Consider the following 26,519-nt stretch of genomic DNA (forward strand, 5'->3'; position numbering starts at 1 on the left):
TTATTTAAGAGTTTGAACTTGAGAGGTGAGTTTCCAGCCACATTCGCCACATTTGTACTTTTGGTTCACCACAAAAAGGTTTCCCCATGTTGCAGAATCACAGACTACAGCAATGCAATCTAGATCTTTGGCAAATAGTTTGCATGCATATTTTCAGGGACACGCATTTCTGCAGCTATAAAATTAGGATTACTTTCTATTAATATTCATGGAGAAAATGAAGCCATAGAAAGGTCTATGAAGCTGTTGAAGAAGTTTGACAAACAGCTGTAAGTTAATGCTTCTGGTCTTCTGCAGAGTGGCAACAGAAGTCTGAGAGGATATATTTAACAAAACTTTGAGCAGCACATGGAAAAAAAAATCTACCCTAAGAAGCTGCAGAACATCTGCCTAGGATGCATACAAATTTCTGCTTTCCATCAGGACTATACCTAATGATTCTCTAGTCTCCCCCCACTCCCAAAAACAAAAAGAAAGTAAAGAAAGAACATTGCAAAACTACTTTACATTTTTTTCTTAGATTTTCTTGTTGGGAAAGTAAAGCTTGTCATGACTTTCAGCTGGAGGGCTAAGAGATAGTACAGCTTCTTGTGCTGTCATCATGATGATTAAGTAGTGGTCTTTACTAGCATAGACCATGATCTTTGCCCTATGCAGCTGACAACCCCGAAGTGTTAACGCCTGTTCAGGACATGAGGGTTAAGACACTTAAAAGCTTTTGGTTCAAACAAATACAAAGGGAAGTGACTAAAATAGCTTTGTCACCTGCTTGGGTAGACAACTGGGCCATTGCAGTTAACACATGCTGAGCACCTGGCCCTTGATAACCTCCTCAGCCAGACTAGCTTAACAATTAAGAAGGTAAAAAGACTGGCTCATGCATTAGGGTACATACAAGCTCCTTAATACCTAGTTCTTACAGAACAACTGTCTCTTGACTTCTGCCCTCCCTTGGCACGTTGGCTGCTTCCTTCCTCAACCTCAAGCTGACTCCTGTCCAAGAGGCATCTTCAGGCAAACCATCTCATCTGACTAAATGGGACAAGTATTTTGGCAAAGACAGCACTTAACGACATTCAAGTTTCCAAGAGTTACAACATCATATATGATACATAGTCAGGAGGATGCAGTAATTTACAATATCCCAAGGGTTACATCACTTTGTTACTGTCCAGCCACTTGGACTTTCCAGTAAGCTTATCGAGTCTGTTTATCAACATCTACCATGCTGATATTTCCTAAAAGCCACAGACTTAGGAAAGACATGATATAGTACTAATGCCTATCTTGTTTATAGAAACAACTTAGGTTTGTATTTACTGTGAACTGGTAAAACAAAACAGAGCTCCAGAAAATTAGAAATAGAATGTGTCAGTGTTCAAAAGCCAACTACTCTTCTTTCTCCAATTGCTTTTCAATTAAATTGCTGATCAATGCTCTTTTTCCAGCCACTGAAAGAAGATAACTCTGAAAACATGGGCTGTTTTTGTGATAACTCACCCAGTTTGGAAAGATGGTGCGCCATCCTGCTGACCAGGTGCATCCACATGGCAAACCGCAAAGTGCTGAGTGATTTCCTGCATATCCTCAAAGTTGAACAGAGGATTGAAGCAAGTTTTATCTTGAAAAGGAAAAGAAAACATGGAATATTTGTGCTGAGAGGAAATATGTTCAATAGTAAGTCTGCATCTATAATAAAATCATTTATTTCATTAACGTTATCTCTGTTGAAACCTGGCCTGCAGTTAAGAAAAGTTTATTCAATCAGCTGAGCTATGTTATAGCCTGGAAAAAGTGACAATCCTTAATTTCTAAGGAGGAAAAAACAGTAAAGCCCCGCTACAAAGCAACCTCTGCAAAGTTGTTTTAATTCCTTGAAGAAAAAAAAAATGAAAAGCTCTCTCTTCACGGCTAGCTAAGGTTTATCCATGTTATTTTAGTCCTTGCCAGAAGTATTGGCTTGGTACCCCAAAATCTAAAGAAATCATTATTTATGCAAAGGTAAAATAGTCATAAAGTGCCATCAGAAATATTCATCCTGGGTTTTGGCTTAGGTAAAATTATCCATTTACTTGTCCAGTCATTTTTCTTTGGATTATGTCAAAACAGATGGAGAGAAAAGGTATCCAACTCTGAGATCGTGACTTGTGCTTTTGCCCAAATATTACAAGATAAACATTATATTCATGTCTCTCAAGGCAGGCAACTCAAGACAAAAGTGTCCTTTTGGGATACTTAATGCTGTAGGACCCAACTCTGAGATGATTTGATTTCTGATGTTTAATGAATATGAATGTAGGGAGAAGATTAGCATACTTTCCTCCTGGAGTGGAAAGCGTGAACTCTGTAGCACCATCTTTAAGATGCATAGAAAACAGCTCAATATTTTGTATGTGTTTCTGAATGTCCTCTTACTACACAACATGCAAACAAAATCATTAGAGAACATACAATATTTTTAGCTAAAATCCAGCTTTAGGAGAATATACGAGTTAGGGATAAAGCTTCCTTGCCTTTTAGAAAGAGAGAAAGTTTATTCACCATACAGAGTTTGTGTCTCTAGAAAGAAAAATGTCTTATTCAGAGATGAGACCCAGATTAAGCTCTTCTGTGATCCACAAGAAAACCAAAATAAAGTAAGGCAGGTCTACTCAAAACAGGGAAAAAGATCTTTTTCTTATTAGCAATATCATCCCCTCTCCTCTCCAATCCAAGCTTTAAGGATTTGCAGACATTTTTAATTTTAAAATTCATATCTCATTAAGAAATAGCAAGTTGTATGAAGCAAACAGTACTGTGAAAAGAACAAACTTGAGCAGATCTGGACATATAGGTCATTATATTCTTAAATATGCTGGATAAGATAAAAGGCACAAAGTTATTTTATTAATACTGATTTGACATGCAATTCATATAAATGCACAGCAGCATAAGACTGGTTTTCAGACAGGAATCTACAAGCCAAAGCAATGGCAATGTCCTTATCAATCCTGCTGGCAACATAGAATCACAGAACAGCTTGGGTTGGAAGGGACCTCAAAGCCCATCCAGTTCCAACCACCCTGCCATGGGCAGGGACACCTCCCACCAGACCAGATTGGCCAAAGCCCCTTCCAGCCTGGCCCTGAAAACTTCCAGAGATGAGACATCCCCAGCTCCTCTGGATAACTTGTCCCACTGCCTCACCACCCTCAGAGTAAAGAATTTCCTCCTCGTATCTAATCTAAATCTCCCCTCTTTTAGTTTAAAACCATTACTCTTTGTCCTATCACTGCACTTCCTGACAGAGTCCCTCCCCTGAGCTAACATAGCCTCAGCCATTCTCTACAGATATTTTTACAGCATTTATACAAAGTTGTTACACGCTACTAGGGATTGTTTTGCTCCCTTAAGTGAAAGATTCCAATTATTTACATTGGAAGGACAGAAACTGAGAATTAAGCTGTCTGTAAGAAAAATATTAGATTAGGCACGTTTGTATATAAAGGATAGTGCCATCTAACAGGTTGCAATGGACGCAAGTTAGCAAGGACCTGGGAAAGGTTTCCTAACCTCTGCAGCTTCCATACCTTTGACTACAGCAGTAGCGTTAAGTAACCAGGCCACTGCTGTGCTATAAAATAAAAAGCCTACTTACGATTCAGCCCAATGTCGTGGTAGGTGAGGATAGCAGGTCTGTTCCCTCTGGGAGTCCCACACATGGTGACATGGACCGAGCCATGCACAGTCTCCACATCTTGCTCCTGGTAAAGAACAAGGGGAATCTGTCAGCAGCTTGTCCAAGGGCTCTGATTAACACCCACCGCAGCAGTAGAGCTCCTGCCTTATCCCAGGGTTGTCTGTAGCCCCTCTGCCCCAGGATCTCTGCAATTCCTGTGCTAACGCACCCCATGCCTCTCCACGGTGTGGGCTCTTTGCTGACGTTTTACACGTGGCTGTCATTTACTGCAGTCCGCAGACAACTACAAAAGCACTTAAGCTGCAAGCTCTAACCAGATGCTGAGGAAACACTTTCTGACCACAGCAAAAGGCGGAGAGGAAAAAAAAAAAAGCAGTTCGGTGCAATGATGCCTAAAATAACAACAGCTTACAACTATGGCCAGCAGCAACCATTTGCAAAGGTGCAGGTTGCCAAAAGAAAACACTTCTGCTTTCTAGGAAAATGATTTTAACTGAGCAAGCAACTATTATTTCCCTAAAGAACAGGCTATTAAATAGCCTGTATTCACCATAAAGACTTATCATGCTCCGGGGCCTTGTGGTTATAGTAGCCTTCCCCAGTAAACACGACAGCTACATGTGTTAGCTTTATGGCTTGCTATTGTTTAGATCTAAGCACAAACCCAAATGAATAAAGTTTGCTACAGAATAGCATGGCTACACCTTTGATGTGGTGATTAGCACAGAAACAACCTTTAAAAGCCCAGTGCTATTATTTGACATAACTGGATTATGTACTATTTAATGAGATTATAACACATTTAGTATCAAATCAGAGACACCCTCACTATCATCTTTTATTTACTGGATGTCTGTGTAGGTTAGAGAGACTTGGTGCATACTAACATCCTCAACATATGGAATAGTTTTCGTTTCTTTTACACTTGCTCTTAAGATAGGTATAAACAATTTGTTAGCTTGTCAATGTGTTTAAAGGGAATCACAGAACAACAGTTGGCCATGACACATTTACAGTACTGTCACATTCACGTTATCAAAGCAGTATGTAGTTAGTAGCCAGCCTTAACATTTCATAAGAATGTTTTCTGTATAGGATACAGACATCAGTATACAGTACACAGTACAGTATACAGTCTGCTCTGTGCTTACTTGACTTGCTCTGTGCAACAATGCCAGGAGACAAAGTCCAAGTTAAATTCAAATCTATTACAAATTATGCTGTAGAAATTAGCAGCATACAGCCTCTGCAAAAGCCTTTACAGAGGAAAACCCAGAAGCTCTTCAAAGATCTGAAGTATTGATTCAATCTAAATCTTGGCTCAGTCATTTCATACATGAAATATACCATACATTTTGTTGAAAATAAGGATACTAGGCAGCACCACACCACATTTCACCTATTTTCCTTGCAATTACACATTCAAATCAGTTTTGAGTTGCAAATATACAAAGACTCCCCCCTTCTCTTGAAGAACAGGTGAGCTGTGTATCTCTGCTAGCTGAACTATACTATAACTAATGTTCGGCTTTTATGTCTCCTTAGAAATTAATTTCTCTGCATACTCACTGCATTATTTAGCAAGTAAGCTGTATCTTCCATATCCAGTACCATCTTTAGCAAAACAGGGTGATAAATCCAGCAAGTCAGACAGAAGACAGTAGCTGGTTTCTAATTTGCCCAAGCAGGAAACTGGGTTATATAGACAAGCTGCTATTCTGCATAGGCTTATGACTCCCATAATGCCTAGCTAGAAAAACCAAAACAGACTAATTCAGGACAACGTCATTCTTAAATAGGATTTGAGTCAGGTTTGACCACGAGAAGTGCTTATTCAACAGAGCTCAGACATCAAAGATGAACTAAGTCTCTGCCACATAATGTACAAACTGCCAACTTTCAAACCTGGGAGTTAGTTATTAGTACTGGTTTTCCTGCTGTTGTTTCAGTTACGCTTTGATAAGCTTAGATTCATTTCAGATTTTGTTAACTCAAAAACTAAAAGACATCAAAAATATTCTGAATTAAATCAGTAGCAAGTTCTTTCCTATAAGCCAAGAGTAAAGTTGCCAATGAGAACACAAAAGTGCAGACTTTAAAAGCTTACTGTAAGTCAGAATGATTCTGTACAACAGCACAAGAAGAAAAAATCTGACATTAAGTAATTGAAATCTAGTATTTTCCAAACTAGATAAGCAATATTTAGTCTACAGCATTGCTACTTCAGTCATGCTAAAGTTAATGTAAGTTTCACTTTTAGTAGAAAATAGCATATTGTAGGTATATTCACTATTTAATATTCCAGAATGTATTTGCAGTAGCAATAGACAGCAATTAATAAAAATAGCAATTAATACTTTCAACGTTCTACCTTCCTTCTGCATTTAATCATAGAACAATAGAATCATTTCAGATGGAAAAAGACCTCAAAAGATCATCTAGTCCAACCTAGGTAATTTAGTAATTTCAATACAAAGCATAAGAATTGATCGGCTGGGAACCTTACCACCAATAAGGAGAGTAACACACATTCTACTAAATGTGGAACATTGAAATTATTTCCTCCTCAGTCAGAGTCTAATGAGCATTTCATGTTGTCAGGTTTTTATTGTTGTGAATGCTAGGCTTTTCTAGCACTGAAAAACCTAGAACAGTTTTTCTGAGAAGAGCCCAGCTTTCAAGATTTGGGTTCTTCATCCTTTGCATGTGAAAAACAATCTGTTCATGCCAGATAAAGCCAGACACTTGAACCTGCACATCCCACTGACCTCCACAGCTAATCATTCTGGAACTAGAAACCTGAGACTAGTTCAAATTCAGTGTCAACTAAAAATAGTTCAGAGATGAACTGGAGACCGTACTCCTAATTACCGGCACCGTCAGTTTAATAATTGGTTTAATTCCTCATTATCTTCACAATAAGGCTTCTGTAATTGAAGAGTCTTGTGCTGTTTTCCGTTAGCATGAATTCTTAGCTACAAATACCCAGAAAGTTCTCCTAAAAAACAATTCAAGCCAGTTTCTTCAGTGATGTCAAAACAGTAACTCCACGTCCCTATTGATCCTATTAAAGATCAAGAGATTTGTCTACGTGATGTCGGGATGGATGTTTTCAAAACACAGAGCACTGAAAACAGATGGCAGCACATCCCAATCAACGTCAACATTGTAGTAAGAAGCTCTTCACCAACTGATTTGTATTAAAACACTGTCTTAGAAAAACATCCAAGGTACACTAATCAGATAGAAGGATAAAGACAAGCATGCCATCTGTTCACATCTCTCACTTTAACAGAGGTGCAGCCTTTCCTTAGTGCCCTAAAAGCACACAAAAATACTCATGATACATGCAGTTTAAGAGGGGTTATTTTAGTTTGAAAGGAGTTGTTCCCTACTAAAGTGGATTTTCTCTTTTTGAAGTGATATTTTGTCATGCAATTAGAAGGGGGAAACAATTTAAACGTTGATAGTACAAGAGAGTTTATTTATTCCTTCTCCCCTTTATCCTGGCTAAGGAAAACATGGATTGAGGAACACGTTTATGAACGGGTTGTTATTTTCTAAAGCATGGGATACTCAAACAAAACATTTTAGCTCTCTAAAAAGGAAAATCACACACATGGCCCATTTTGTTAAAACAATGTATTTTGTATTTTAAATAAAATACTGTATTCCACCAAGATTATTTTAAAGCTTTCAAAAATACTTAATCCCCAATTACTGTCTCATGCTTTTATTTAATTTAAATTATATTATGCCTTTTAAATACATTTCCCTTGTCTTACCTCAGAACTGAGAGAAAAGCTTCAGAGCTCTTTAAAAATTGGTAGGAGACAGTGTATTTTAAGTGCATTTTACTTGAGAAGTTTAATATACTAATACCTGCTTATGCTATTTTTCACGTTTTTTTCCCTTCATATCTTGAAGATGAAAAGCATTTGAGCTTTTAATGTGGAATTACAATGCTGTATTTCAAATCCCCCTTATCCTAGTTATTTTTTTCTCTAGCTTTTTCTACTCTAAAACAATTATTTGAATTAATTCTGCTAAAATCCCAATGCCCACCCTTCCAGGTACTTATTTATTCGTTACACTTAATTAAAACTTATTTTAAATTAACAGTATTATGAAAAGTTTCTCCAGTTTGGGTTGTGAGTTGGATACTTTAGTATCACGACCTTAGGTTTAAATGCAAGCAATTCTGTTAAGGTAGAAGCCAGGACATTTTTTGGATTGTTTCTATATGTACCTGTTACACAAGCAACAAAAACTTTTGGTACAGGAACTGTAGTAGATGATTGTAATAGTTCTGCACAGGGATTCTTCCTAGTCCACTTAGCACAGGGTCACACTGCAAAACACAAAACCTCCACTGTCCCCCCTTCCTTTCCTTCAGAGATCTGAAACAATGAGGAAACCCACATCCAATAAACTGAAAAGCCCCCAAAACTACAGCCATCATTCCATGAGGACCAGTCGACTTGTCTCCCATTGCAAGGTGACTCTTTCCTTCTCTCCTTGAAGGCAGGAGGACAAGGGAAAGCAGAAATGGCTGTTGCATGCCGATGAATACAGATGACCATGAGCCCTGAACTGCAAGGTACAAACTCATCTCTGCCACCTACAGCTGCCACATAGCTCAAAATTTTGCTTTGTTATTTAGAAAGCAGTCTCCTGACTGACTGCTCATTTCTAAAATATAAAGCCAAGGGAATGCACACACTGATAAGGACTCAGTCCTCCATCGACTCCAATACTACCAGGTAAGAGAACAGGCAAATATATTAAAATGCAAATACAATAAAAATGTACTTGGCATTAAGCCAACATAAAACAGCACAGGGCATGCTGCCCTGCACTAATGGATCATGAATTGTGCTAGAACAGGTTTGGTGAGGAACACTCCCCTTCCTGGGAGGCAGTAACTTCACTCACATTTTTAGGTAGGTGCCACAGACAGAAATACTGACAGAGAGTATGGACTGGTGGTACATCGGAGCTGTCAGTTCTTCCATTCACCTCTTGTCTTGGCCATCCCCTAGTAACTCTGTGAAAGCTTTCCTCCAGAAAATAAGCACACATATCTTGCAATTTGGAGGATGATATTCTGTTATACAGTGGGTGACTTCAAAAATAGAAAGTATGTTTTAACTCAAGTCTGTCTAAAATAGCATGCAAAATAAGAGCCTACTTCTTTCCAAATCTGAATAACTAGATGAAATGTATTCTTGGAACAAAACCACCTGATGGACAGCCACTACTTTTCACTAGTGGCAGAAACAAAATTATTTGAACATTACTTAGCTTCTCTGCAAAAGGACCAAGCAAGTGATACGGTGGACATCTACATACATATATAGACACATAGATACTACATGAGAAACTCCATTCTACCAGGTCCTGAGAATGTCCTGTCCTGTCCAGGTGCCTCCTTCTCCCAAACATGGCTCATGAGACAGGTTGTTCATTAAGCTCATTTGTTAGTTTCAGTGTCAGCCCTAAGTTACCTGGATCCTCCAGAGACGCCCAAAAGCTTATCTAATGAACTAAGCATTCAAAGCACTCACAACAGCTTCAAACCACTTTTTTCATAGGTCAACCACAAAGAAACTTAAAGACACATAGGTAGGGTTTTTGTGGTTTTAAGCACCAAAGCTAAGGCTCCTTTCCAGTAGTAGTTCTTAAAATAACAGATTGAGGCTGTTCTCACACATTTTTCCTTCTTGAACTAGAACAACCAAAGATTAAAGTCTAAGAAAGAAAGATCATTAAAAAAGCAAGAGCTGGCAGAGCAAGGCTAAATGACAAGAACCACAGGCCAGGATTAGCGACATTTAATCCAAAACATGGGGAAAAAAAACAAAATGGCTTAGAGAATTTGATCTTGCAAGTTAAAAATCTATATATACACATGGTTTACAAGCCAAGCAAATTTATTCCAAGAATAGAAATGAAATACAGGTCACTTCTTGATTTTAATCAAAATGTTGGAGTATTCCTGTTCACAGACTTAATCCGTGATTCAGATTTATTTAGAACAAGTGGTCAATCTGGGACAAAACAGTGAGCTTCTCCCAAGCTGTGATCAGTCCTGCAGGAAGTCTGATGAGGAGAATTTTAACTTACATTTTTCAAGACTTCAGGCGGTGGATTTCATCATTAGAAAGGATGAATGCAGGACTAATATGAACTGTATTTTTGCTACATAAGTAAGTGCCATTGAAAAACGGTGAGATGTTTGAGAGAGTTGCCTCTCCTGGTTTCCAGGGAAAAGACTGTTGCATTTCTGCTAGATTTTTAACCAATTTGCACAGCACTGAATAACAAATAGAGAAGTATTAATAAAGCGCAACATGTCACAATGTTCAACAGGGTTATTTTTAAAGGACCTCCACTTGCACATACAAGAGACTAGAAAAACTCAATAGCTTTCCTCATTCCTGCATGATCTACCTCCCTCCTTACACCCCTTTGATAGACAACCAGCAAGCCTCATTGCTCAACTCATACTCCTTGTCCCCAGTGATGGGAATTCAATGCTCACTCTTCTTGTCAAGGCAGGTACATGTTCACTGTTGTCTCTCTCAGTTCAAACCAGCCTCACTCCAACACCAATGCATTTCCTTATTTGCAGTTTAAGAACCGTCAAGAACAAAACTCAGTTGTAATCCCAAACAGAGATAAAATAATGCAAAGAGGGAGCTAAAGAATTATAAAGTCACCTCTCAAAAACAAGACATCTGAGGAAAATGGAAAGCTACCATTTGACCTGGCAGTGCACTTTATGCATGTTTATGTGCTGGCTGTAAATAAATATACGGAAACTGCCGTCATTCTTGGTATGGGCAAAACTGATTGCTTAGTGCCTTCCCCCAGTCCCCACGTTTCAGGAATCTTTTGGAAACTTTTAATGGCATAATGGGATACACTGAGAGGGACATTTCCTCAGAGGAAATGCAAGCACACCACTAATGAAAGCAAATTAACTGGGGAAATTGTGTGTTCATGTGGGAGGAGTATATTTTGCTTTCACTGCCATTCCTAAAGAATCTTTCTGTTAGCAGGAACAGAGCTGCTTGCAACTCATTCACCTCTTTTGGATGAGGCTTTCGCAGCTTATTTTGAAAAGACCTCCTGCAGTCCCCTTCATATCATTGCGTAAGAACCCCATTCAGACCCTGTCTCACAACTACAGTACTTTTGATGAGCAGTCACTTATTTCTGCTCACATTTTGCCGTTTTCTCAAATGTCAATTCAGTTTCCCTTTATACAACAACAACAAGAAAGAATAGCTTTACTTGCCTGAACATCAAAGTCTGGTAGGAGGCGAGTGATAGCCTGTGAAGAGATTTTAAAACATTAATTCATTTAACTTTTGCAGTTACAAAAATCTGCACTTGCATATGCAATCTGACACGTTCTAACCCACTGGTTCTGCAGCAGAGAGTTCTGTCACATACCTTCACTCAATGAATAGTTTTCTTGCTAAATATCAAAATTCACCCAAGAGCTTTACCCACTCATCACCACAGATTATGAAAGCAGTAAAATAATAGTCTGTAGAAGAGTAAAATAAAGTACAAAAACTGGTACAGGTGAAGTTATTGCTGGAGTCACTGGACAAGTCGTAGCAATAAAAATTGAACATTTCTCTGTTGCTTGTGGTAGCCACACGACTGCCAACAGCTCACTTAGGTCCTGTCTAGGATGGAAAGTCTTTGAACATGCCCTGTGTTCTTGCAAGATGCACTTGTTTCTGGGATTTGGTTGTGTGATGTGGAAGGTTGGAAGGGTTTTACCCAGCCAATATTAAAACTTCTTATGCTCGGGAGGCTGGCTGGACAAGAAGAATTCCATTCCAACCTGTGAGTGGCCATTGCTGTTATTGAGAAGCTCCTATGCCTGCCCTGTATCTCCACCAAAAAAGGAGTAATGCAACATCCTCCCCACCTCCATAACCTCAAGGAAGAAATGTCTTAAAGTCACCTCCACCTATTAAGAGGCAAGTAAGAAGTTAGTTAGCTTCAGTGGGGGTATGAACAAAGTAGGAAGAGCACTTCTCACGCTGCAGACTATGGCAGGGAAGCCGAAGCCTGAGAAAGTAGTACAGAGATAAAAACAAAAGTTTAGAAACCTGGCAAGGAGATCATGCAGTCCCAGAATCCCACATAAATTAAGGACGAAAGATGTCAGAAGCAATGTAACTGCTGTTAATACCATCTCAGATGATGGACTTCAAAGCATTGCAATACAACCCACAATTACGACACATCTCTAGAGCCATGAGATTTAGGTAATTAAGTAGCATCATGTATATGCAAACAGGTATCTGAGGAGCTGACTGAGCTTGTGGAAGTCATTTTACACAGCCTGAACACAAGACTTGAAGTTCACTCTTTACAGACTGTTTTTAATCTTGAACAATGTATTGACTTATGGCATCCATCTAGACAGTGTATGAAATAAGAATCCATCACCGTTCAGAAACCTAGTACACAATAAGCCAGGATGCAACTTCAGAGAGCATCATGCACTCAACACCAACTCCACGACTAACCCTAGCCCGTGCTGAGTGTCCTTCAGGGCAATTATTTTTTCTCCACTTTCTCAAAATACGTTAACAAACTTCCTTCACTCTGTGATAAGAATGGCCTCACAGGTGATCAAACCAGAGTAACTCTGCTAGTCTCTCCACGTAGACAAAAATTAAGGCAACTGTGAATAAAAGCATACAGGGTTCCTTGTCAAGATACCAAGTTTTCATCTACATGCTACAGAAACCCAGAAAGTTCTTCAGTGTTTTAAGACATTTCTGAACTTTGAAGCAAAGACATTTCATTAATATTAGGACTTCTCCTTTATGTTGTGGCTACAGAACAACATTGGCATTAAAAAGGGGTCTTAGTTTCTGAAGTTTGAGTGGTACTTTCACTGCTATCCAGACAAGCTCTGCTTTCATGCAATGTTCTTGGCAAAGAAACTGTGTTTAAAGTTTCTCTTTCCATTTCATTACATTCATAAGTAGAAATCATTTTCTGAAGTGTTTACCCAAAAAAGAGTCAGGAAATAAAAACTGAAAGTAGTAGATAAAGCAATGAGCAATCCAAGTGTAGAAATCCGAAAAAAACCCTCACCACATTTATATACAACATTGTTGAGAACTACAGTCATTGAGAACAAAAGAAATATCTTAGCTTTGATTCAAGAAAAAAGCTAAGAGTTTCCTTCAAATATTCCACTGAATTAATATGCAATGAACATGCACAGGGTATGACCACCATTGAACAGAGTCAGACGGCCAGTGACCCCAGACACTGTGGGCAGAGATTTGGAGAAAAATATTGCAAAAAACAAATGGAAAGATGCAAAATTGAGTTATGACAAAAAGAAAAAAAAAAAAAAAAAGACCCCCTGCAGATGTTTCTGTGCTGCAGTCCCAGAGGCATGGCCATAGCTTGTGCACCCCCAGCTGGCTGCAGACCTGGTAAGAGTGTGTCTGTAACAACTCATAGCTCAGGACAACCTGAGCAGACTAGATGGGGCAGAGGTACCCAGAGGAAATGTAAAGGCACTCTCTGCGTATCTGCACCTCTTTGACAGACAGCAGATAGAGCAAAGCTTGTATCTCTGCATTGAGGTGTCTACATGTATAGATGAGTTTGGCCAGCTGGAATTGTTCAAAATAGTTAAAGACACTCAGAGCTGTCATTATTCGGAAAAAAAAAAAAAAAAAAAGAAAAAAAAAATCACTAGATCTGATTAGAGAAACACAAAACCAAAAACTGAGAAAGCAATAAATAAAACTTAATTTTGCCTTATTATTAAAACACCCCTCTCCTTGCATTTTCAGTTTCTCTTGTCTATTTTTCCATAGAAAAAAAAGTTTTTGATAGAACTAAGAATACATGTGCAGTTCCAACAGTAACCCTGAAATAAGACAGACATGCTCTAAAGAGCTTTAAAGTAATTACCTCTTCCTTCTCCACCAGAGGTTTCACCTCTGCGAGGTGGGCATCCTGGAACTCTGTTGACATGGTCAGTAGCTGGTATCTGTTAAGATGAAATAAGATTTGTTTTCAGCTTGCACCGAAGATTAAATATAGAAACAAATAAATTTCCATCCACCTCCACTACCACCTGATATCTCAGGTTATAGTTTAAAAGACCTTTGCAAGAAGGTTATGAATCTGTTGTAAAATGCCTCCCTGGTTTATTTATACACATGCTCCTGCAGAACAAGAGATTAAAAAAAAGTTAACGCTGCAAGATCGAAACAAAGCTTTGGCAGCTTCAGAACTGAAGATGCTGAAGAAAATGGGGCAGGGACCAGCACAACTCATAGCATACAATCACATGACAACTATTGTTTCACAGGTGAAAGGCGGCATAACCAAATCTGCTCAAACGCCTTCTCTTGAGCTTTAATACTCATCTCTGCAACTCTTTTCTTAGATGCAGACTCCATCTCCAAGATCTCTACTTTAAGCAAATTGAATTGGATGTTCATTAGCACAATTTTACTCTTGTACCAGTGTGCTCCGTTCTTTGGGACAGAAACATCCTCCTTGATCTAAACAAACCAAGTAGTAGCAAGTACTGAGTAAAACCAATATTCCTTTAATTACACACCAACAAGATGTATGCAATAACACTATTTTCAAACTCAAAGAAGGAAACAAGACTACTGTATCCTGCCCTAGGAAAGGAACAGCAACACACTACCCAGGCCTTGTCTGTGGAAAGCTTAACAGGGCACATGGATGTGGCAGAACCTGAAGGACTGTGAAGTCGAGGAAATTCTTTTTTACAGTTTCATTTATGTAGTCAGATGTAAGATGTTGAATATATTTTGCCAATAGAAATCTTTTGACTAAACTGCACCCACATTCCCAGCACACTTGCACCACCCTGAGTGTGCAGACAGACCTCAGGTTCTAGCTCACACTTCCATGCTTTTGGCCAGACGCCTCCTTAATCTTAAAATGTAACTGTTTGAACTAAATTCGTGTTTTAACAAGGCTTATATTTAAGTGCTTAGGAAATTTTCTGCCAAAGGGCGGAAACAACCACTATAGCCCCAGAGCAGACGACTGCTGAGACAAACGGAGCAGCAAACTCTTCTGCAGATGTAGCACACTTTCTGCATTTTGACCAAGCTGTACTTCAGTCCAGTGAATGTATCAGTCCAAAGAGGGAGTTAAGGAAGAATGGCATGTTTTCATTCACAGAGATAAAGGGCAGAGGCAGAAGGCTGTTCTTTGTGAAGCTCAGATGAATGACCACAAGCAGTTCTCAAAAGAGATACTGAAAGTGTTTTAACAGCAAAATGACAAATACAGAAGTCGATGAATATTTGTTACATATCCTCTTGCCTGCTGGAGAAATTAATGCCATGTTGTTTTTGTGCATCTTTAGATACAACGGTAATTTTATTAAATATTGGTGTGTTTTATTTTTGTGTAGTTATTTCTTAAGAAAAGTTTAGAATCATCTCAACCGAAGGGTACGAATGGGTACTCATAAACCAAAGCGAAAGTCTTTAACATGTTTAGGAATTACTGATTAAGTGCAACTGTAAACATTTCAATTATTAACAATTTTTATCAAGAGGGATATAGAATAATAAAAATGATTCTTTAAACCATGATTTCCCACCTCCTGATTTAAAACTGACTTAAGTTAATCAACCCTGTTTGCATAAACAACCTAGTGCTCAGGAAGGGCTGTGAAGCCCACAGGAGCATTCTACTATGAGCATTCTTTATTATAAGGGTGGTGAGGCACTGGAACAGGCTGCTCAGAGAGGCTGTGGATGCCCCACCTCTAGAGGTGTGGTAGGTCAGGTTGGATGGGGTCCTGGGTGACCTGATCTAGTGGGTGGGATCCCTGTCAATGGCATGGGGCTTGGAACTAGATGATCTTTAATGCCCATTCCAACCCAAATCATTCTATGATTCTATGATTTTATGATTCAAGAGCTGGCAGTATCATTTTACTCAGCCCTATGGGTTTACTCCATGCATTTTTTCCTGGGCTATAGTGAGAAAGTTTGCAGGATGTTGGGATGCTGCAGGAAGCCATGCAGCAGCAGGCATTGATTAAGAGAGAATGCTGAACAAACACTGGTGTCCATGAATGCACAAACGGCTTCAGATTTTAGGAAACCTTCTTGGAAGCTGTACAACTGGAGGAATTTTTTGGCAAAGAATTAGGATGGGGATTTTAAGCTTAGAGAAATACTTCATGGGTATTTAACTCCACCAACTGAGGCCTGGGGGGCAGAAGCAAAACTGTCCCCATCCCCAGTAATTTGTAATCCAAATTTACAACAAGGCACCAGAGCTACTTAAACAGTCAGGAAATTCAAGACAGAGTTAATTCCCCAGCACTCACTCTGGTTCACCCTTTTTCTCCAGGTTTCCTATTAAGTTTTGCCCGTTAAAGCTTTTAATCATAAAGAACAAGCAAAACCAAGTTTGCCAAAGTTTCAAGCAACTGAAAGTGACACTTTAGAAACAGTGTTACATATTTTTAAAATTGTAGCTATCTATGCAGTGTAGCATTCTACACAGTAAGCAATTATGTATGGCAGAAAAGGAAAATGAATGTTGCTGCAGTATTTTGAGGTCAAAAATATTCAAAAATATTTACATGCAACTAGCTGCCTTTTTTTTTTTTTCCCTTGAATTGGTAATTATGTGAATATAGAAATAGCACCTTAAGATTACACTTCACTCTTCAATACAGGCTAGAAGTACAAGAGATTTTTCATGTTTTCTCTGTGCAGGAGGAAAGTAAGAAGCCAGGCTCCCTGCAGTTTTCCAGTAAGAAGTGGCTCAAGGAACAAAGCCACAGCTAGTGTTTGTGGAAGAAAGTTGTTTACCCAGGACAGCTTCAGATTTTCAGGGAGTCACAGCATTGACTACAAATGACCAAAAAACTGTGCCAAAAAGAACAACATGGATGCCTTTTATAGCCTTAAAAAACAATCCTGTTTTCATAATAGTTCAAAGTTGTTGCTCTATGTTTCCGAAAGAACCAGCACTAGGAAGTGCTGACCAGCAGATTACACTACTGCCATCAAGCCTGCTGAACAAAAGCCCAACGTGCACCACGTTCTCACTTTTGGAACGATACCAGATCTTCAAGCCACATTATGTTTTCAGATCAGGCATTTACAAGCCCTGGGTTCTCCCTCTGCATCAGGAATACCTGAAACATTCCCACCAAGGAACAACTTTGTGATAAGCCAGCACAACAGCACATTATTTGTTCACGAGAGCTGGCAAGCAAAGCTCTGCGCTATCTGACACCATTGTAAAAACCATCTTATTTTCCAAAGAGAAAGATGCTGGAGAAGTGGTTTTTATACCAACCATGTTCAGCACAAATTTTATAATCTCTAAATAGGTGCTTTGTGCTCCCCCCTTACGTGACAGGGTAGCTTGAAGCTATTGTAACTGCATAACTTTCCTAAATAGATAACCATACAAGCATTCCTTTATACCCATGTCAAAAGCACTTGTCTCACAGAAGTATTCAAAATACAAAGTTCATTTATATCTGCAAGCATTAGTGTAAAGTTGCCAACTTGGAGAAAAACAAGTTTTTTCACTCCACTTGGCCAACTCAGCCTGCAAAGAAGCCCTGAGTTCTCCCCTCCTGGATGAGCCACCTCCACCCAGTGAACTACCACTACCTTGTACCCAGCTGTCAGCTGAATCCACTACAGATGCAGCTCAGAGGATTAAGTTTTAAAGCAATCATTCTTCTGACTAAGAAAAAATAAAGGTTTAAGACACCTTTGCAACTGGAAAACTGCTTTAAAACTGATCGCATATCTGACTTTGCCAACTAGCAGGAAGAGCAGCAAACAAGCCTAAGGAAGCAAGGGGAGCATAGGGAAAGGTGAAGTCATCTGTCATCTGTGCAATACTGTGTTCACTAATTTAATTCAAATAGACTTATGTTTACCCATTCCAGCCCAAACCCACTGCTCCGAAAATGCCAGACTGTCCTAACTAAGGCTAGTAGCTCTGAAATAATTTTACTGAGCCTGGTTATTTTGCTCTTAACAATTCAGAATATACCCCCTGTCCCTCCATACCATTGCTGGAGCCTTGTTTTGGCAGCAGTGGATACAGGATTGATGAGCAGTCTGGCTTTTCACAACAGGGATCCCAACAAAGGAGCTAAGAAGCCACATGCCAGGTCGTCCATCCTCAGACACCATCAGTGGTGCAATCATACGTACCAAACACTAGATAATCGTAATATACATGATTTATCTCATTCCAAGCACAGAAACCAAACAAGTTCAAAAATCCCTCACTTCAAACATTTCTCTGCTAAAGACAAACACAGGGATGTTCATGCCACAAGGTGCATCAACCAGCAGGATGGTCTCACATCCATGGAAGACTGAGGGTACCACTACAAGCACTGTAGGACTTACCTCTGCACTGATATCCAACCTTTTTGTTTTTTTCCATGGTATTGTGGAAAACAAAGAACAGGAAAAGGCTCCTGCCTGAATGCTTCATAAAGAAGGCAATTTCCTCAAAGCAGCTTGTTTAAACACTGGTAGTAGATATTATTCTCCTTTTGAGACATAATACTGATGTACAAAAAGCTAACCTCACCACAACAGCCTGACACCATTTCGACCACAGGCTGAGCAAGCAGGAGGGACATCACTTTACACATAGGATTAAATACTCATGAGCTTTTAATGGCAAAGAGAGGAGGGAGAAGGCCATGGGCTCTGAAGGTGATGGCCCCCAAGCACTGGCGTTGCTCTCTTTTGACAGAGAGGGACAATGTAAGACTTGGACCCAGGGCCACAGGCTGGAGGCATTTCCAGGTTGGCTACATCACTCAGTGCTTCAACATCTAAAAGCTCCAAGTGTCCTAAGAGGCACTAAAGAGTCCTCAAGCACTAAAGCAGGTAGGAATCTGGGGCTCTGTTATTCTGCAGCAGCTCAAAGCCTTACTAAACAAGCAGGACTGGGGCCAGGAGGTAGAAAACTAACATCTCCAGAGCTCTGAAAAAGGTGACTAGCAACGACACCCATCGAGTCCAGGTCAGAAAAATAACCAAGCAGCTCAGGCCTCTGACAGCTAAGCAAAGAAAGTTACTGTGACTTTCAAAAAGCATTTGCAACCTTACATGTGCTGAATTAGACTTTTTCCAGTGATTAACACTAAGTGCTGTAAATTAGTCTGACTGTAAATTGGAGAGGAACTTGAAAAAAAAATATCTCCACTGCACAGGAACAAGTGGACTTCACTTAATAGCAAGTGTATGGTTATGCTCCACAATGCATGCTCTCATTAAGCACGGTTTACGTTTCAGATATTTCATAATAAACTTGACAAATCTAATTTTCCTGTTTATCATTTGTTTGAAAATTAATCATCTTGCAAGCATCCAAAACAGTTCATGCATAAGCATCTGCCCACACTATGCCCTGTTTAAGCTATTCTTTGTTACAGGCTCTGGTGTCACGAGGTCCTTTGTGTACTGTCTGACTACTGATTTTCTCTGACATAGTTTCACACAATAAATCATGAAAGAGGTTTTAATGGAAATGACTCTTACAGAGAGATCCTCCCTTTAAAAAAAACATGACTTTTGAGGGTTACATAGCATCCGACTAAGAAGTTTGAACAGCAAGTGTCAAAAGTTGAAGTTACTCAGCTACCTGGGAATCGCTGCTTCACCTTAGCCTTTAGTTACTACATGATCTTCTTGATTTGCAACTAAAAGTTAATAACCTGACAAAAAGGAAGCTTAGGAGTGAAACCCTTACAACACTTAAACTTTCAAATCAAAAAAGGTGATGAACTAAAGCATATTTTTAAATGTACTAATATCAGGAAACTGAACCAATTATGCTGCCTCAGGGTGGCAGGGTACACTCTGGTTCAAAGACGTCCTGCGCATCACTGTTACCCAGCCTTCTTAAAGCACAGCACACTGCTGGCCCTCAATTTAATTATTTTTGTTGTTTCTAGCCTATTTGATTTTATTTCTTTTTTAAACCCTTTTGTGAGTTACTCCACAATCATATTTTAGTGGAAATTAAAGCTCAAGATGATGTCAGGAAAAAAAAAAAAAAAAAAAGGAAGGTTCTTAATAGCATAATGGAGCATAACAACAGTTTTCAAAGACAAAAATAAGTAGGGCTTAAAGTTTTAGACATTTTAACATTTAGATTTATGCTGTGTGCTAATCAATCTGATTAGGAAACTGAGATGCTTTAGCCAAGAGCTTGAGTCCTGTGCCAAGTAACAGCCAAGTTAAGCCACAAGGAGAAAACTGTGATGATGGAGCCAAAAACTGATCTTTTGATGGGCTTCTGTGAGCACCACCTGGGTGCAGGACCACGGCACTCCCTGCAGCTACACTTGCCTGTGGCTTCATCATACCCCAGTGGTTAGAAAACTCCAGGCTAGTCTTTAATCCTTTTGTTCTGGCTGTTTCACTTGTGTGGTGGCTCGCACAGGCACCTGTACAGGCACAGAGCTGTTCTGCTACAACCACTCTAGGATCAGACAGAGCCTTTGAACTGCCAGTTCCTCAGACCAGGGATTGGTTACTCTTCACATGCACGATACGCTCCAGCAGCTGAGCACTGATAAGGGAATCAAAACAACGTTAACTGGAAGCAACCCCTTTCTCTAGTCCACAGATGTTGAGCAAAACTGCAGAAAACTGTTGCAACTGTGCTGTTTGCACAATACGCTTGCTGGGGGATGCAATGAAAAATGTTCCTTGGAAAGCTTGAGGTCCACCCATGCTTCATGGGAGTAAAAACTGACACTGGGAAGGGTCACAGTGCTAGCCAAAAGACATGCCTTCCATCCCCCTCTCCCCTATGCTGGACACCCCTACCTCTTCCACAATATAATGGGCCTCTGCCATAGTTCTAGTTGGCACAGAAATTGAGAGTTTGCAATGTTTTAATGCCTTTTTTTTTTTTTCTCTCCATTGTAGCAGTCCCTGATATTACCTAGAGTATAACAGCACAACTCCAGAAGGGGCAGACTACAAACCTTGAAATTCACAGTTCTTTAGCATCTGGCATTTGAAACTGATGGAAACCTGTGGAAAGTGAAATCTCCAATAATATGAATTTTTTTCAAGGAGATTAAAAATACTATTGCCTGCCCAGGACTTTTTAGCTATGAATAGCACTGTCATCCCAACCCACCTCCTCAAGCAACCATTGTTTAGTGCTGACACGGTTGCAAAAAGTCCTTGCAGACTGTGATGAACCAATGTATTGGTAGGAGAATCCAGGGCTTTTGTGAGAAGAAATTCAACATCTAAATAGCAGCCTAAGTTTACTTCGAGATTCATTATGCCCATTTGTTCTGGTGCCAAAATTGTGCTTTTGCACAATTTTTTTTTCTTTAAAAACAACTCCAGGCTGTGGGTGGTGGCACCATAGGGTGGAAAGAGTGAAGAGCAATCAGATGTCTTCCTAGACTTTTTCTTATACCACCAAGACAGCACATCTCCTCTCACTGCCCCAGCACCCTCCTACTATCCTCTCAACATCCTTCATATCCTTTCTACTCCTTTTTGAATGACTGCAAACATAAAGGTCTTAAGCAAAGATTAAAGGCAATATAGTGGCTCAAATCCTGACACCCCCCTGCACCTGGGCGCTAGGCTGGATTTTGGGGGCAGTTTAAATAATGAATACCGCAAAGACACATTAAGCATTTCATAACATGGAAGAGACGGCTTCTGCCACAAAGATTGCACTCTAAACAGACAAGAAACAAGCTATTGTTCCTGCAGCTCACCAATGTCAGGCCATTCTCCCCACCCCCTCCTATTTTCAATCTGCCATGCTTTAACAGTTCATAGCTTCTGCCCAGCTGCAACTACTTCAAAAAGTGGGTGGTTCTGTGCAAGTTAGAGGCAAAAACATACTGAGATTATTCCAGAAGGGACAGGCTCATAGTCTACTCAGAGATGAAGAATGTTATCAAGCTCTAGTCTGCACCCTTGCAAGTACATAGTGGTTTCTTTTTATTTGTTTTGCATTTTTATTTTGATGTTGCAAAGATGAGTAATCATGTTGCAAAACATCAAAACTAAGGCTGATGATATATCTTTATTTACGTTTACTCATTAGGTCATACTATATGGGTTACAGCTTCTGAGTTCATAGACTACTTGTTCTTTATAACCCTTGCCAAAATGTCTAGGCTGAAGTTTTCCATGACAAGTGTCTTGATGGGGTTTGTTTGATTTTCAGGAGAAAAGTTTAAATGATGGACATCATTTTGTTCCTCTGAACTTTCAGTCCACCTTTCTGGGAAGAACTTTAGTATTCTTGAACTTCATCATGACTCAGGTTTTGCACAAATGGCCATTGCGTTAAGGACACATCTCTAATTCCTCCCAGGAAATTCCCATTATTGTTACTCAAATTTAAGCATCTGCACATGCTGAACTACTCAAGGCTAGACCTGGGTAACAGTCATATTACCTGCAAGCCTCAACATCTACAGATACAATATAATCTTCCTAAAGGCTGAGCACATTCCTCGCTGTATCACAACATAAGAGACTGGTGAGATAAGTGTCTAAGTTAGTGCTATCCAGTGCCAGAATACTCCTTGCTTATCAAAACAAAGACTTCCAAATTCCTTCAAGATGGACAAAAGGCAATTCTTCTTCCTTAGAAGACTTTTTGCAAAATCTCACCCATCTATGCTCTATTATCAGCATCTGCTACGTCAGGAAGTGAAATTTAAGTTACCACTTTTCACACGTTTGTAAGAGGGGCTGGAGTTATCAAGGCACATGTTGCTATTTGGCATTTTACATGCAACTTTAAAAAATACAGGGTGTTCTGAGTGGAAGAAAAATATGTGATGTTCTTAAATGAAACAATACAAGAAGAAATCTATTCGTAATATGCTAAAATATAAAGGGTCATCATAAAGCTCATTGCTGCCTTTATTTCACTGAATACCCCAATATGGTGCAACTTTGTACAAGGATACAAATGCAACCTAAAATTTAATAGGTATATGTTACATACAAAATGTATTTAGAGCACTCTAGAACTCTAGCAATAGAAAAAATGACAAAATTAGTTTGACAAGGTGCATTGGAGCTTCCTGAAGGTAGCAAACCAAAAAGCCACAGCAAGAGCAATCCTTCCTTCCTCTAATAGTACGTTTCCTGTCTGGATGTCTGCTTACTCTGTTAACAAATAAGGTTTCCTTTTAAAGTTTTATTCTACTTTCCTAACTACTTTTCCATTGCCTACCATTTGATACATTCATATATATGTGACATCGGAAAATAAGCAGGTTATTGGTGACAGCCAACATAGCTTCACTAAGGGTAGATCCTGCCTGAGAAACCTGGTGACCTACAACAGGTTTACAACATTGGTGGATAGGGGAAGAGCAACTGACATCTACCTGGACTTGTGCAAAGCATTTGATGTTGTCACCCATGATATCCTTGTCTCTAAATTGGAGAGACATGGATTTAATGGATGGATCATTTGGTGAGTAAGGAATTTGCTGGATGGTTGCACTCAGAAAGTTGTGGTCAATGGCTCAATATCCAGGTGGAGATCAGTAACGAGTGGTTACTCGTTACTCAGGGATCAGTATTGGGACCAGCACTACTTAATATTTTTGTCAGTGACATGGACCGTGAAATCGAGTGCACCCTCAGCAAGTTTGCTGATGACACCAAGCTGTATGGTGCAGTTGACACATTGGAGGGAAGGAATGACATCCAGAGGGACCTGGACAGGCTTGAGAGGTGGGCATGTACGAACATCATGAAGTTCAACAAGGCCAAATGCAAGGTCCTGCATGTGGGTCAGGGCAATCCCAAGCATAAATATAGGCTGGGCGGAGTATGGACTAAGAGCAGCCCTGAGAAGGACCTGGGGTGATGGTTGATGAAGAAGGTCAACATGAACCAGCAATGTGTGCTTGCAGCCCAGAAAGACAGCCGTATCCTAGGCTGCATCAAAAGCAGCATGGCCAGCAGGTCAAGGGAAGGGATTGACCCACTCTCACGAGACCCCATCTGGAGTGCTATGTTCAGTTCTCCATCTACATAATCTTATTCAGGTGCAGTACGGATTAAGTATGTAAAACTATCGCCTTTTTTTTTTTAGGGAAGAGAAATAATAAAAATAATGGTAATAATAATAGCTTGTACAAACCAAGTGATGCACAATGCAATTGTACACCACCCTCTGACCAATGCCCAGCCCATCTCTGAGCAGCAGTCCCCCCCCACTCTAGCCAGCCAAACCACATTTATTGCACAGCATGACGCCACACGGTATGGGACATCCCTTTGGCCAGTCTGGGCCAGCTGTCCTGGCTGTGTCCACTCCCAGATCCTGATGCACCCCCAGCACTGGCAGGGCAGCACAAGGAGCTGAAAAGTCCTTGGCTCTGTGCGAGTACTCCTCTGCAACATCTAAAACATCAGTGTGATATCAGCATTATTCTCATCCTAAATCCAGAACACAGCATCATACCAGCTACTAGGAGGAAAATTAACTCTATCCCAGCTGAAACCAAGACAAATGGCAAGGAAATAAATAAATAACAACCCCCCCCCCCCCAAAAAAAAAAAAAAAGACCCTTAAAAGCACATGGAAAAAACTGTTTTAGTCAATTAGGTTTTCATGCTGCACTAGGTTCTAAGGTTTGCTCTTTCCACTAACTTTTACATCATCCATACGGTACTAGCAGACTGGTCTGACACATCCATGGTAGAAAAGAAGCTACAAGAGCTATACTTTTGAAGCTATACTTAGTTCAGACAGGAAGTAGCCAGTTAAAAGCTTGGAAAAGTAGAGATTATCCAATTTTAAAAACAGGGCTTGAAAAGGAAGATCTGCGTGGACCGACTTCCAGCTATAAAGAGAAAAAAAAAAAACTGACTGGCAGATGAAAAAGATATATTAAAATTGTGACAATTAACTGAAAGGAAGTAGCACAAAACCCAAAAGAAACACAGGAAACGTGATCAGCCACACAAAATTAGAGCAGTAAAATTGACATACATCCTGCTTTGTACAAACAGATACAGCTGTGGAAAATTTCATTAGCATGGGCAGTCCAGTTGTGCATCCACAAGAACACTGTGGATCTCCTCTGTATGGAGAATGTCCCATTTGACAACAAACTGCTGGGTATTATCCAAAGACAACTTTCTCATGCCAGTTGGGAAACAAAACAGGCCTGATCCTGTATCAGCCCTTTGCTAGAAGTAAAACTCATCTTCATTGTTAACAAAGGAGCTTGCACATTTGAGTCTGAAAATTGGATAATTGCAGGCTTTACTTTCTAACCACTTGCTGTGCTGAACTAAATGGCAGATAATGGTACTGATTCTCATGGATGCTCAGAACTGGGTTTAATTATGTCATAATAACACTTAAATGAAACATGTTCACATATCCAGGAGAAGCTCTGAATGGTTTCTTACTGCTACTCCAACTCTGCAGCCAAAGGGAATTAACAATAGGGATTACCTCCTGCTGACTGGCCCCACTGAAGTTATCCAGGGCTCTGGAAGTGACACAGATTAAAAAAAAAACACCACCATTTGAGAGAAACAACAAGTTCAATAGCCATTTTATTCATAGCCATTGATTTCCAAGAGGCCTAACCCAGATTTTAGTAATCCATAGCAACACACATTACCAAATCTGAAATCAGGACTTCCTTATTCTAGGCCTTTTAAACAGTTTCAGAGTATTTCCCATGTAGTATTTCCAGTAGTAGAAAGCAATTTATTTGGAACTTCTGAGACAGAGCTTTTGACATATAGTACAGGGGTAACTATTGCTTCCTCGATCTGCTGGAGGTCCCTGTGCAAAATTCTAGAAAGTTCTTCACCAAGAAGGCTACAGGGACATCACCTTCATGCATTTGGTAAACTTACAAATGCACACCTAAAAGCTGAAGCTAAAGGGCAGTCTACATACAATACCATTTATTTGGTCAAACAGCATTATTGACGGTATAGAACGTGCTCTTCTGTACTTCTTTGAAATTTCTAAATTAGATGTAAAAAAACCTGCCATCTGGAAGTTTTATTTGGTCTCAAGAAACAATATATAATCACTATTAATATCAAGCAGTCACTGCATCTGTCATTATCTCCTAGTTCCTGCAGTTTACCTTTCAATTGGACAAATCAGTGCAACTAGAGAAGTCACCATTGTTGCATACTGATGGGATTGACCTAATACAGACCATCAGTTTCACAGGCTTTCTCTCTACTGATGGCAAAAGCGGTTTTGCTGCCCTAAACTTCTAGCTATATGCATGATGTAAACATTGCTGATCCAGTATAATTAGTTTTTAGTATTTTTGAGAATTTTATTGTTTCTAGTTGTCTTTTTTCTGAAGAACTTCAAGCCAGTTTCACCCATCTGTATAATTTCTTTCACTCTGTCTATTTTGAGACAATAAAAGCAGGAAATATCTCATTACATATATGTTCCATATTTAGTGCAACAGGTTCACAGGCTCTAATGAGGTTAAGTGAAAGAACAGTATTATCTGTGGGAAGTTAGAAGTTTGCCAAAATCCCTTAAGCTGGTCATGAGAAGATATATGTTGCACTTCAGCCAAAGAAATTAATCACTTCAGTTTAAATATATGAATCAAACATTTTTCTCACATCAATTCACCGATTAACAGTGTTCTGATTCTTATTTTGAACTGATTCTTACTGGAGTACTGTGTTCAGCTCTGGGGCTCCCAGCACAAGAAGGACATGGACCTAGTAGAACGAGTCCAGAGGAGGGCCATGAAGAT

The 26,519-nt window shown here is 39.6% G+C and overlaps 1 protein-coding gene across 1 annotated transcript in view; it reads right to left on the reverse strand.

The window, feature by feature from the left end:
• Positions 1–26,519, reverse strand: part of NDRG1 (N-myc downstream regulated 1) — a 42,763-nt gene that overhangs the window by 13,162 nt on the left and 3,082 nt on the right. The window contains exons 2-5 of the mRNA XM_080580716.1: positions 13,652–13,730; positions 10,983–11,018; positions 3,638–3,743; positions 1,501–1,621 (exon numbers count right to left, since the gene is read on the reverse strand). Of these exons, the coding sequence (XP_080436842.1) occupies positions 1,501–1,621; positions 3,638–3,743; positions 10,983–11,018; positions 13,652–13,714 (326 nt within the window). The 5' untranslated portion in view covers positions 13,715–13,730. The remainder of the gene's footprint in view (positions 1–1,500; positions 1,622–3,637; positions 3,744–10,982; positions 11,019–13,651; positions 13,731–26,519) is intronic.

Source organism: Anser brachyrhynchus (assembly GCF_964034855.1).
Source record: "Anser brachyrhynchus genome assembly, chromosome: 2".
NCBI lineage: Eukaryota > Metazoa > Chordata > Aves > Anseriformes > Anatidae > Anser > Anser brachyrhynchus.